At 37.7% G+C, this 14,777-nt stretch overlaps 1 protein-coding gene across 2 annotated transcripts in view; it reads right to left on the bottom strand.

Annotated features, from left to right (window-relative positions):
• Nucleotides 1-14,777, bottom strand: part of LOC135195067 (transient receptor potential channel pyrexia-like) — a 68,742-nt gene that overhangs the window by 25,623 nt on the left and 28,342 nt on the right. For both annotated transcript variants that reach the window (XM_064221428.1, XM_064221427.1), the window contains exons 2-5: nt 13,079-13,249; nt 10,948-12,620; nt 10,074-10,189; nt 5,226-5,316 (exon numbers count right to left, since the gene is read on the bottom strand). In XM_064221428.1, the coding sequence (XP_064077498.1) occupies nt 5,226-5,316; nt 10,074-10,189; nt 10,948-12,620; nt 13,079-13,232 (2,034 nt within the window). In that variant the 5' untranslated portion in view covers nt 13,233-13,249. The remainder of the gene's footprint in view (nt 1-5,225; nt 5,317-10,073; nt 10,190-10,947; nt 12,621-13,078; nt 13,250-14,777) is intronic.

Consider the following 14,777-nt stretch of genomic DNA (forward strand, 5'->3'; position numbering starts at 1 on the left):
GTATTTAGCAGTTAAATTTACTTTGCATAAACAACAATAGGATTCAGAAGAGTTTCCTTGAATTTCCCATAGCCAGTCTTTGAATTCATTAGCCTTAAGCTATTCACTTCTAAATTTGTTTGTTTTGTTTCACTTTTGGCATGATTTACGACTATAGCCGCACGCACTATTACCTACGGTGAGAGATCCGAACAATTTCTGAAAGATTTCGGACAAACTTGTCAACGTCACTCAACGGATCACCAGACTAGAGAATGTTCAGCTTCTGACAGATTCAAGTACTGAACGTATACCTACAGTTCGATTCAAGGAGTACATAGGTGTCCAGCAATCAGAAAATTGCTCAAGTTTTTGTGATTTGTGATATTTTTGTTGTAAAATATGTTTTAATGTATGTAATGAAACTTTTTAAATAAAAAAGCTAAAGATCAGCTAGATATGCAAGGAAAAGAGCTAGCTTTCTCGCTAGCCGCATAACGTCTATGTATGCCGCTACATTGAATAGAAAACCGGCAGATGTAGCTGGGAAATAGCTGAATTGGCATCCGGGGCCGGGGCTGACTTAGTCTCAGTTGTTTACACCTGACAAGTCTAACAAATGCCTCCTACGTATAATAGATCCAATGGCTGATTTCCTTACACATGGGATTAGATTATTTATAATTTTACATAATGTACGCAGAGATTAATAATGATTCTAAGCTTGGAAGTTTGACTGTATTATCATTATTTAGCAAAGTATCCTTAAATTGTGTTAGAATATTTATTTGATCCTCAGAGAGTAGAAAGCTGGATACACCATTCTGAAAAAAGTTTGATATAACTGATTAAAATGTGTGCAAAAGAATGCAAATTTGACCTCAATGGGAAATATGGCTCTCAAAAGTTTTTGTCTGGATCAGGGTAAACCTCCGCTTCCAACTCTGAGTTCCACAGGGTAAATAAAAGTGTCCATATATTTTGTTTATTTATGCTAGAATATCAAAAGCGACTGCAAGTGTGTTAGGTATTTTTAGACGACATGCTTCACAAATGGTTCGTGAGAAGAGAGAGTTATTTATCCTTACACGTGTTTTTATGACTAATAGCATGTCAGTCTGCCATGATTTTTCACGATAATCTATTTGTGAAAAGTGAAGTTAGAAGTGTTTATAAAAGGAATAGTGCCCGTATTTCCTATGTCCACGTGTTAGACAAAATTTGAAGGTCCCGAATTCCTAGTTAGGCACATTTTTAGAAGTGGTAATCCGGCCACCTTAAAACCCAGGAATTTTTGTCTCCCTAAAGTTATTCTCTCTCTCTCTCTCTCTCTCTCTCTCTCTCTCTCTCTCTCTCTCTCTCTCTCTCTCTCTCTCTCATATAGGTTAGGAATTCTCGATGCGAATATATTATTCTTTATGTTGAGTAAATCTCGTAAATGCATAAAATAATTTTTTAAAGTAAATTGTATTTTTCCTAGCTATACAAACCCGAGGTCCTTTACTATAGGAATTACTTAAGGCGTAGCCTGGACAAGGCAGCTGAATTCCGACCGAATGTAAACATTCCAATTTGCTTTTGGCCCAGGTAGCAGATTGAGGGGTGGCATGAGGTGGGCAGTTAGTGTAAAGGACCTCGGGTTTCTATAGCTAGGAAAAATACAATACACTTTCAAAAATTGTGATTTGTTCCTACACTACATACAAACCCTTAGTCCTTTACTATAGGAAGACTCACTGATTGGTGAGTGGAATCTGAGTGATCTCCAGTGAACCGACTGGGGTTCAGCCTACCTGAAATTTCGTTCCAGGTCATAAGAGCGAGGAAGGAAATCCAGCCACTGACTTTTGATCGGAGTTAAAGAACTGCAAGATCATAGTCAGTCTTCTGGGTTTACTCATAAGGGGGAGAAAATGTGTACCCCTTAAGAGAAAGCTAAGAACCATTATGTCGGAGACATTAGGACAAATACAAGTTATGAGTTTGTCTTATGTCCAGGTCCCTCTTCCCTGCCTTGTGAAGGGAAGGGGCAGATAATACTTCTATTAACTAATAAAAAAATAGGTAATTACTCAAAGGAGTGTCTTACCTACATCGATCTCTCGGTCCAGCATGTAACAGTCTGCATTACTCTCTACCCGAAGGGTAAGAGTAGGATGGAAGAGATGAAAGGGGAGCCAGTCACTCCACAGTCATGCTCAATCATACCATACAACGAGGCAAGATGCGATACTGTCCAGTTAAGGAGAAGGTTAAGTTACACAATTTGTTGAGCAGCCACGATTTGTACCAAGGAAAAGTGTCCAAGGACCCGTGGGTAATATCCCGAACCAACAGGTTCTACAGAATGTGAGGGAACGGGGCAATACCCCTGACCTGATAAATTCTTCGGACGAAGTGTACGTCGTCATCAGCAGCAAAGTAGCACGTCTTCTTGGTCGTCTCTCGAAGCCATCATCATCAATGAAGTCGCTCAGGGAGGGGGTGGTAAAGGACCCTAATCTAGCGTCAGGAACCGATTGAAGTCAAGCGTAACCAGTCCCCATCTACTATTGCATCATAAGAAAGACCATTAGTTCGCCAGCTCTCTTCGTCGATGCCAGGGCAAGCAGAAAGATGGTCTCGAGGATCAGATCCCTGTCTGAGTACTCTCCAAGGAGCTCTGCAGCACAAGACTCACGTCCCACTCAGGATGTCTGAGATCCCTGGGTGGGCAAGACTGCTCTAAGTTCTATGAGTAATAATATCTCTAAGAAGACGAGATATCAATACCCTTCAGCTTCAAGACTAGGGCCAGTGCGGCTCTGTAGTCTTACAGCTGAGACGGGAGAGAGCTTCTGTAGGGAAGGGAGAGGGTGAAATCCACGACCTGTAGAAGAGTGGCCCTGACTGGAGAGATACCCTGTCTACGACACCACCCGCAGAATATAGCCCACTTTCCCTGGTATCCTTCAGAGGGTTGTCTGAGGCTTTCTGTCATCTCGGTTTCATCAGCAAGAAATAGTCTCGCTCGCAAAAGATGATGGATATCTCCCAGCTGTGAAGACACAGGGAAGACAAGGTAACATTCTACCTGAGAAGATCGGTACGCCTGTTGAGCATGTGCTCGGGAGCTGGCTTCAGCCCGCAGCCAGGCATCCAATCATAAAGCAGCTCCCCATTCACTAGCCAATTAAAAGGCAGCGGCACGAAGGCCCACGCTGCACCGCCACAATAAAAGCAGACTCACCCTCTTACTTCAGTCCTTCACCCACCTCCACCTAAGAGGATGACTGAGGTTTTTCAGACGAAACGTCGCAGCCCCACAAAAAGAATAGAAAAGAATAGAATTTAATATCAATTCTACCTGCAATAAACTCTACGGGATATACCCAAAAATTTAATTTGACTACCCCCACTGGAATTTTTTACCAATAAAAATCCAATCGGCTTTGACTATTACATAATTGACATATGTCAACCTTTGGTGCATTGCTCACCAGTTTAAGCAACAATGAGAAAACAATAATTAGAAAAATAGAGAAGAACCTCTTATAACATTAATGCAGCTGATGCAGCAATCACTTTTAATAAAACATGTTTAAAAGAGGGTTTACTTCCCGCATATTATTATTATTATTATTATTATTATTATTATTATTATTATTATTATTGCTGTTGTTGTTGTTGTAACTGTTTTGGCTCTACCGTTCTGGAGTTATCAGAACTTTTGTGTATGGATTGATACGAAAGAAACACATGTTTAGAGATAAGCAGAACATTTGCTGGGTGAAACATACAATAAGAGATAACGGATATATTACTAGAGAGAGAGAGAGAGAGAGAGAGAGAGAGAGAGAGAGAGAGAGAGAGAGAGAGAGAGAGAGAGCACGTTTTAAATCTGAATCACGTCTGACTTCCAAGGATTAGTTTATACAAAACACCTGTGTGTAGTAGTACATTGCAGTTTTTCTGACTTACCTCAGTTTCTGTGATCTTTTGTTTTTATCTTGATAATGAGGATTATTTCGCTAAACTGCGCCATAATTACTTCTAGTAATTTCCCAATATTTAATAATCCTGTTATTTTTGTAATAAATAACCTTTTTACTTCTTTTCTGGTTTAAACTTTTAACCATTTTGGGTGTTAATGTTTGCTATTTTGTTGTTTCGGGGGCCATTTTGTTCTAATTATTGGTTGAAGGTCAATTTTTATATGCTTGACCGTTATCCGTTGACAGATGCTTGTCACGAAGACGCCTTTCTCCCGATTTCTTTCATTCGCCTTTTATTATGACTCCTCGGCCTGGAGTTTTCAATCGGGCATTCCACTGAGGGGTCAGAGATGAGTATCTCTGGTGATAGAAGTTCACTCTCGACGTGGTTCGGAAGCCACGTAAAGCCGTTGGTCCGTTGCTGAATAACCACTGGTTCCATGCAACGTAAAAACACCATACAAACAAACAATACAAATAAACTGGAGTTTTCGAGACGCTGGTCAACAAGGCCTTCGATGATAGTATCTCTGAAGTCACCCCTTGGCCGTGCCTCTCAACTGCACCCAATTAGCATATAAGTCCTCCTCCCCACGCTGGTTCCTGGGCTTAGAAGAATTTGAATAGCAGGACAGTGGGTCTCAAGATTAATATTTCATCTTTTGCTGCCCGTTGTCGAAACTGGTATTTAGGAAAGGTGCGGTGCTACCCGATGTGAACCTGTTAAAGATTCTGAAGAGAGAGAGAGAGAGAGAGAGAGAGAGAGAGAGAGAGAGAGAATATTCCGCATCTCTCCTTTCTCAGGTCCCTCCCTTGTATCATGTAAATAAATCTCATATTTTTCATTCTAGTCATTTCTTTGAAGTTATTAAGGTCTTTTTAAACTCAAATCTCAATATTTTGAAAAAAGGGGAATTAGTTAATTTCATTGTGGTAAATTGCAAAATCGCATTGTAAAAGTGAAGACAATGACGTAAGTACTGAGGAAAGTGTCTTATCAGACTGTGTAACAAATTTCATGACCCAGTTGAAGGTTTGATCATTGAAGGCAATGACTCGTATGCAGTGAAATACCCGTTGTTATCTTCAGTATTCTGATTGTGGTAAATTCATTCAAGGCAGATTTAACCCCAGAATTGAGGAAGCATAAAATGGAATTTTCTTTTTCTTTTGTTTTTGTTTTGAGTAGCAGTTGGAGTGAGAGAGAGAATTAACCACACTCCTTTTTCGAATCGGTTAATATTTTTCCTTGATCACTATTTGCTTCCTTACCTTTTTGGGGCTGTTCGGGAGCATGAAGACCCTCGTCTGTTTACAGTCGTGCTTGCAGATGTGGGATATTTTCGTGAGCAGTACCTGGAATCTGGAAAGGGTCCGGAAAGGTCTTCATTGGGAAATGATTAAGAAATGCAGGTTGTTTTAGTACTCTATCAAACACGTTATGGCTGTTGTAATAGCAGTAATGATGGCAAGTGTGCAGTAATAATAATAATGATTGTATATATATATATATAATATATATATATATATATATATATATATATATATATATATATATATATATTATCTATCTATCATAAATAAAACAGCATCCATCGTAGCATCCAATAACTTTATCTGGCCAAATTTTCGAGACGGCATGTCTCATCTCCAGGGCTGTAGGAGTACAAAGAATAAAAAAAAAAATGGACTTGGTTAAAAAACTTACAAAGGCCTAAAAAAAGAAACTTAAAAAACTAAAGAAACTTTACAACGTACTGAAAACCCTAATATTTAAAAAAAACATAAAAATGTAAATTAATAATATAATAATATTAGGACGTTAGCACAGTTGTTCCCAAACTTGACCAAACCAACGACCTCCAGCTATGACGAGTCCCAGCCGAGGGAGGACCCCAGCCACCCAATCAGAAGTTATCATTACCATACCGGGATACCCAACACAACCTAGTACATTTAACGTTGCATTTTCCTGCACGAAGTAAATATTAAGTAAATATATAAAGCTTTTTAAATATTTTTGTATTGCTTTAAATTTAATACAACTTAGAATTGGTGAAAACAGCTGCAATAGATAGAGAAGTACAGTATATATTGCCACCACCGTCAACCAAAATAAACGAAATATCTGCATTAGAAAAAACTATAGAATTAAACACTCGTGATAGTGACACTTCGGGTGGCGAAGGATGGGAGTTGCTGCGTTGTAATTAATTGGAAATTAAGCTTAAGATATAAATAATTGTGTAACAGCGACATAAGTATTGATAACACCTACACTAGGATGATAGAGAATCGGTGATGTATATCTTTTATAATATGGTACTAAAACGTTCTAATATTATTATAGATAAATAAATATGATATATATATATATATATATATATATATATATATATTTAATGTTTTTTAAAAATTAGGTTTTTCAGTTTGTATTAAACAAGTTTCCTTTAGTTTTTTCCTAGTTTAAGTTCCATCTTTTAGGCTTTTGTAAGTTTTTTAACCGAGTCTAATGGTATATATATATATATCATATATATATATATATATATATATATATATATATATATATATATATATGTATATATATATATATATATATATATATATATATATATATATAATATATATATATATATATATATAAGGGAGGAGGGAGATGTCATGGATTGTCGTAACTACAGGGGAATTAAACTAACAGAGCATGGATTGAAATTTTAAATTTTAGAGAGAGTATTGGATGAGAGACTAAGAGAGATTGTAAAGATCTGGAAACAGCAGTATGGATTCACGGAGCTAGGACAATTCGCCGTAAACAAATATGACGTAGGACAATTGATTGTAAGACTTTTCGCCGTAAGAAAACTTGCCGTAATGATATTTTGCGGCAAGGACATTTCGCCGTAAAATGTATATTTTAGTTTTAAGCTTATTTCTTTAAGAGATCAATGTAACTATATTCATATAGTTATCTTCAAGTATATTTATCACTTTTCATTGATTTTCATGTTTCATTTAATTATAATTATATATAAGAAAAGGAAAAAAAATGAAGACCACACACTTTATTTAAAAAGTTTTCTAAAAAAAAATTCAAAGCTAAAAATCATGTAAGTTCATAGCAATTGCTCGTAAATAATGTTGTTTTGCATCTTGATCATAACCTCTGACAATACTTAGTATGCGCTTATAAACATTTATGTATTGTTTCTTGACTGCTGTTTCACCTTTTTCTGCATCGATTATCTTCTATTTAGAAAGATATTCTTCATTTTTCAATACATTGATGAGTTTCCATAAATTTGGATGCGTATTGGTCACAGATGGTTGAAGCGCATTATGGAACCCGTCTATTCCATTGTTGGTATTAGCCAGCTGATCTAGGGTTCTTTGATAAACATTCCAAAGTTCGAGGAAAAGTTGGAGAAACTCTACGACAACGAGGTCCCCTCCCCCTCTCTCCCCCAATGCAATGAGTTTCAAAATATGCAACTAGTTCTTGTGGTAAGTCATCGTCATCAACCAACTCTATAAATGCATCAATGATGTCTGAAGGCGGTATGAATGCAAGTGCCATATGGCACTTTGCTTTTGTATTAAAAGCACAATCACTTTGATATCGAACCTTAAGCCCAATATCTGTCACTTTTCTGTAAACATTCTTACAGAAATGAAAATAACAGCCGGTTACATTTGCAGAAGGGAAAATGTCAGAAAAAACTTAAAAAACTAGCTGGTTCGAAATCAATCATTAGATTTTCAGGTTCTAGGGACTCGAGTAAATCTTTAACCTTTTGAAAAAACGTATTGTAAGATTCCTTAGTCTTATTCAGAAGGAGACCGTAAACTCGTGGGATGCATGCATGTCCTATGTTGACATGTAGAGTATATAACTGATAGAAGATTTCAGGACAAACCTTAAATGTTCCATCGCATGCCCAATTTGTATGTCTTTCTAGATCGTGTAACCCTGCAATCGTACCAAAGATCAACATTCTGTTTTCGTCTTCCATTCCACTATCATAAAGTAAAAATCTTTCTCCGTTCTGTAAACACGCAAATTCTTCGGGAATTACATAACAGATTCTTGTTCTTGGAATAGGAGGGGCCTTTTCTTCTTTTTGTCTCCATCTTCTTATGTTTCTTTACAAATTTGAAGTTGGTGGCATAAGAGAGCGTCCTGCATTTTCTAATTCCTCGCATGCAGCACCAATCAATGATCTTGAAGCTAGCTTGGATTTCAGTGCATTTTCTTTCATATGTGCAATTGTTTTTTGCATTTTATGTTTGCTTGGGTTTGCTGGATGGGTATGCTCACTTACAGTTTTACAGACTGAAATCTCTTCAATATTCCGTCTTGTATGTACTCTTGCTTTGCAGTTTTTTTCAACACACTTCCAATAAACCTTGCCTCCATATTCTCTTTCTTGCCTGTAAATGAAGTTGGAATCATCTACGAGCTTATCATAACCTCTGGTGCTTTTGATAGTGTACGGCATCGTAGGGGTTTAAGTTTCAACTGATAAAAGTAGATAATACAAAGGTTTAAGAAAAAAAAAAAATTAAAAATATGGTAAACTACCGAATTTGTAACGACCTCATTTAAGCATTTAACGACGGGTGTCAAAATTCATAACGACCCTTCTCTCTCTTTCTCTCACTCACTCACTCTCTCTTTCTTCATTCTTTTTTTTTTAATCTATACATGACAAAGCATATACATTTTACGGCGAAATGTCCTTGCGGCAAAATATCCGTACGGCAATTTTTCTTACGGCAAAATGTCTTACAATCAATTGTCATACGGCAAATTTGTTTACGGTAAATTGTCCGGTCTCCTGGATTCACGAGGGGAAGAGAATCGGTGGATGCCGTCTTCATAGTCAGACAGCCACAGGAAAAGAGGCTGGAGGGAAACCAGGAGCTCAGTTGTGCATTCATAGACCTAGAGAAAGCATGAGATAGAACCCCAAGAGAAGTGATGTTTTGGTGTATAAGGAAAACGAAAGTCCCAGAAAAGTTGGTTAGGCTGGACGAGATGATATACAAAAGAACGAGCACAAAAGTGATGACTGCAGTTGGGGAAACAGAAAACTTTGAAGTTAGTGTTGGATTACACCAGGGGTCAGCATTAAGCCCATTTTTGTTTGTGCTGGTCATGGATTTGTTGAGTGAAGAGATCAGGAATGGAGAGCTGTGGAAATTGTTGTACGCCGATGATCTGGTGATTACTACATCTGAGGAGGGTTGGAGAGTGGCAGAAATCTTCAGAGAGGGGTGGCTTAAAGGTGAATGTAAATAAAACAGAGGTTTTGCTGAGCAGTAGGGAAGATAGAGATAGAATAGTAATACAAGAACCTGTTAGAGGAAGAAGTTCAAGAGGGAGACAGAGAATTGGATGGCGAGATAAAGTGAAGGAAGATATGGAGTCCTTATAGAGATTTGGTGGAGGATGATGCCTTTAGTAGATGGCAGTGGAGAAGGCGCATCAGGCAACCGACCCCTTAATGTAGGGATAACGGTGGGAAAGAAGATTAGTTCCTAATGCTATTCGAATGCTAAAATCTTCAAAAGTATTGAAGATCAAAGAAAATTTCTTTCGGCAAATAAAACCTTACATCTTGAAATTTCATTCCACCTAAAATTTATTTTTAAAATATCATAAATTTACATTTAAATGATGTTTTGATTATTGCATTATAATTTCCGCCACAGTCCGGCCCTAACACTATTCAAATGCTAGTATCTCCAAAGGTATTGAAGATAACAAAAAAATTCTTTTGGCAGATAAAACCTTACATCGTTAAATTTCATACCATATAAGATTTACTCAAGACTTTGATATGTAATAAACAGTAATAAATATGTAGTAGAGAGTTCAGGAATACCTAGTTAACCCTTTGATGGTTTAACTTGAAGCTTTGCAAGTTGTCTCCTTTAGGGCGTCCTACTGGTATTATTATTAGTATTATTACTGCACACTTCACACCATGTTTGCATCTATACCGCTGTTATGGTTATGACATTTTATATTGTTTTGAATTTTCATCATTAAAAGGATGATGATACAAATAATAATAATTATAAAACTATGCTGCATTAATATCCCATGAAACTTACTTGGGAATCTTGATGTGACTAGCTATGTAGGATGCTGTGGCAAAGTTCTTCTCCATCTTGAACACCAGTTCAGTCTGCTTGATCAGCCTCTCCAGGTGGGCTGAGTTCCTTAATCCCTGGAAGAGCAAGAAGACTCTATTAAGGAGGGCTTTTGGGTTTGGGGTAATCTGAGGCACAATAGGCGAGGTGGTCTACCGTCTCCTGACCTGATACACATTTTCCTTTCTTCTCTGTAAGCTATGGTATGCTGCAGACAGCTAAACTTGAGTTGAGTTAGTATATGGCAGACAGAGAGCTAAGACTATACCGAGCTGAGCTGAACTTCAAACTAGACAGAATTAAACTGAACTATGAGCCGAGTTATTTTCACTGTACTAGGCCATGCTAATCTTTGCTATGATTGGCTAAGCTCAACTGAAGTAAATAGAAAAGAGCCAAGGGGGGGGGGGGGGGGGATGGGGGCCAAAGCTGAGCAAGCAAAAGATGACAAAATTATGCTTAACTATGCTACGCTCAGATAAGCTATGTAGTTCTTATTTGAACTGTGAAACTTAAAGTACTCACGCACACACACGTGTCTATATAGAATATATATATATATATATATATATATATATATATATATATATATATATATATATATATATATATTTATCTCTTCCTTACTTTTCTTTCCCTTCTCCCCCTGAAATATTTACACTTATTAAATCTATTTGAAGATGAACAGCATTGACAAAGACTACAACAACCGTTTGAAAATCTATTTAGTTAAACATTTTTAGAGCATATACTATAGTGACAACTGTTACTCTTATTTTTTACAGTCTAAGCTTATGGTTTATCTGCAAGTTAATAACGTAAAAAATGTACTCACCTGAACATCGTTGACTGCCAGAGCAACAAGCAGATTAGATAAGATGATGGAAACAAGGATGACAAAGAGTACAAAGATAACGTGACCTGTCACCCGGAGATGTGACAGTCCTTCATTAAGGTCACTGAAGTCCACTTCTCCAATCATCATGGTGAGGGTTTTGATGAATGTTAGAATAGGGTTGGAAAATATGGTGTTTTCGCCATCCTCCTCCTCCTTGGATTGATCGGAAGAGCTGCTAGTTTTTTCATCATCTGGTGATTTCACTTTGTTATGGCAGTGCATTGTGATATAGAACGCTGAAGAAAATGCAAGTAGAAGGCAAAAGTAGATGGCAAATATCCTCAAGAAAACTTTAGCAACTCTAGTGAACATGACGACATAAATTCCACAGCTAGGGAATCGACCTATTAACAGCATACATTCTGTCCACATTAAAAGAAGCAGCAGTGATGCCAGATGATACTGCCATATTTGAGGGATAGGATAAGGTATTACAGCTAAAACAAGAAGTGTTATCACAACATGCAGAACTCCTGAGAGTGAGCGAAACCAGCCCAACTTGTTTTGAAGAAGTGAGAGTAACTGCTGTACCAATATTAGTGCAGTCAAGGTAAATACGATTCCATTCAATACTTTAATGTACAAAATACTATTTTCACACGTTTGGCATTCATCCACAATACTAGACTCATTATCTCTGTTTGTACCATTTTCACACACAAACCCAAAAACGCCAGATGTAACATTATTGTCTGCACTGTTACATTTACTGGGAATTCTCACAAATTTATTAAATATCATTACTGTAGTAAGCACTGCATATAGCAAATAAAAAATGACCTCAATAAGGAAAATCTTTCGAACATTCATCCACTTTAAGTGGAGAAATATTTCGCACAGAGGATGAGTCAGTAACTTTGCATGACTTTGGTGAACAAAAGTTTGAAGATTCTGGACCTGCTTTTTCTCATAAGGACCTGTCAGTGGCAAAAAGTTCATTGTCACTTCTAGAGTTTTTGCATTGGTTTTAGGTGAGTTTGTGACTAAGCAGTGATCAAACACAGCATCCATTGTGCCAGGAAGATGGTGTAGAACATATGACAGTACTGACTCTCCGTTGCCATCCACTGCTGCTAAATCTCCTCCTGCATTAAGCAAAGCAACCATTGATGGGACAGATCTTGCCCTTGCTGCTTTATGCAGTGGGGTTTCTCCATTACCATCTCTTGCACTCACTAGAGCACCAGCCTTCAACAATAGATTAATTGCTGGCACACAGCCAGAGGCAGAAGCATCGTGTAAGGGCGTGTGACCACGCATATCCCTGTGGTCTAGCACCCCTGGTCTACCAGTTTCCAACAACAACTTGATGCATGCAGTAGATTTTGAAGCCTTGGCTGCATAGTGTAATGGTGTCTGACCAAACTGGTTCTTAGCATAGACTGAAGCCCCAGCAGATACCAAGTAGTTCACTCCAGCAGCCCAGCCTAACTGAGCAGCTCGATGTAGTGCAGTCTCGTGGAATGAGCCTCCATGGCCGTTGATGTGGACCCCGCTAGTTAGTAGTTCCTGGAGCGCCTTCAAATTCTCTGTATCGACAATCTTGAGTAGATTAGCAGCATCTGGATCCCAGGCACACATGGAGTTACGTATTCCAATTATTTGTGAGTCTGCAACAAAAACGTTAGTTGATAAAGATGATATCACGTTTGCATTGACTAAAATGTTTACATGCTCAACTCCAGAGCAATAAAATTCCCTTATATTAGGAGTGTTACATTAGGTGTGAAACCTCATTGTTTTGTGAACTCAGACATGTTTGTCTAGCTTGTGTATTTGTGTTTATTAAGAGAAAAGGGACACAATATTCACAGTATCACAGTTAACCATAATCTGTCAGAATGCTCAGGAGGATTAGCGATATAAATAGCAAATTAATTAAGTTACAGGAGAGATTTTTCTATCTCAAGAAAACTTGATAGATTATTACAACAAGGTATATGGTGAAAAGAAAAGAATATTACTATGTTCAGCTTGCATTCCTTTCGTAGTAAGTTCCTAATGCCTTGGTTTATTCCATAAGAATGAGTAACATTGACGATGATAAATAAAAAATACCAATCCACACCTTTAGTAGCATTCCCTTCAAATAAGGTAGATGCCGAAGGATTTAAGTAAGCCATATTGACCCCTGTAGGAGTAGAGGACATCTCTACCATATGTGGTGAAGTTGAAATTGAAGGTGTGGCAGCAAAGGAATTCTTGCGTATTATCGGCGGCATCACCCTCCTCTCGTGCTCTGCAAAGACAATACAATGCTTATGTTTGTATTTTACAGGATTATTGCTCGGATACTCATTTTCTGGTTTTTTGTCTTTTTGCTACGTATACGGACCAGACATGGAGTGGTAGAAGTTCTCATAGAAGACCCTTTGCATCTCATGGCATTGCAGTCATCGTTCATGATGAATGCAGATTGAAATGAAAGGGGAAAAAATGTTCATGAACCTAACAAGAAGTTGCTCAGTGAAATATCTGTTTGATCGATCTGTGTAAAGTTAGGTGTCACACTGGGATACTTTTTCCATGTTATTTTACAGGTGATGAATTGCAATTTACTGCCGCATGTAAAAAAAAAAGCAGAATAATAGATCTATGAATTTCTTTGAACAGAAAAATGTCTATACTCTGCAACAAAATCTTGGCCAAAAAACCAGTACCCCTTCCAGTGACATAACATTACTGCTATTTATGACAACCATAGCCTCCATTTTTCATGGTATTGGTAAACTATTGATATGATTCCTACTAGGGTATGTGCAGCTGATTATGGGAAATTAAGCAATTCTGACTATGACCTTGGATTTAGTAACAATCGTCTGAGGGCCTTCTTCAAAATGGGTAATAGTTAGGTAAACACTAAGGTTTAACCTAAATAACTGTATTTACACTTACTGGCATATCAGAAGTAAAATGATGACTCAATAGGGATTAAGGGACGAAGAGGTCCCGTAAGATGACTTAAGAATTATCACAAAAAAGGAGAGCTTGAAGTAGACATAAAAGTGACCCGCTAGTCCGGGGCATGGGAGAGATAAAGTACAGTGGACATACGAAGCGAAGGGCAGCGTGTACCTACACAGCTGAACTACTCCAGTCTGCAATAAGAGTGCACATACTTATGCAGATTGAACGCGACACGTGGTAGTGGATCGGGGGGGTGGGGGCGGTTGTAATGAGGTACCTAACAACTCAAGGGGGTGTTGAGTGATTGGTAGGAGCGAATTTCTCCTGTATCGTTCTCTATTAAAGCAAATGTAAAAAATGAGTCTTTTAGTCTCACTAACGTTAGGTCAATAGCAGATGAGATGGTGTAAGAAGAGGTTTCCCTCGTTATATTGAAAAGTTTCATAAAATATGCCGATGATTGTTTTTTATCATTACCTAACTCTTCACCAACATATATAAACATGCAGGAAACTCTAACTTGAACAGGTAATATACAAAAGGAAATTGATTTAAGTAAAGTGCAACGGCAGAATTTCTCAAATTTTGCCGTCAATATTATTGGAACTGCCACACTATAAAACAGTTATAGTAAACATTTTGAAATACCCACATATACACTCATGAATGCATGCATACACACAAACACACACACACACTTTTATATATGGAGAGTATAACGAAAATGTGATACAAAGTTTCGAATTTTCCTCTGCGCCAACGTGCCAAAGCATAGCTTCATCATCGGGGATAAGAAAGAAATTACAGAGATTAAAATCAATACAAGCAAGTGAAAAATGCGACAAAGTTTCTTCTGCGCA

The sequence above is a fragment of the Macrobrachium nipponense genome, chromosome 15, assembly GCF_015104395.2.
Source record: "Macrobrachium nipponense isolate FS-2020 chromosome 15, ASM1510439v2, whole genome shotgun sequence".
Taxonomy (NCBI): domain Eukaryota; kingdom Metazoa; phylum Arthropoda; class Malacostraca; order Decapoda; family Palaemonidae; genus Macrobrachium; species Macrobrachium nipponense.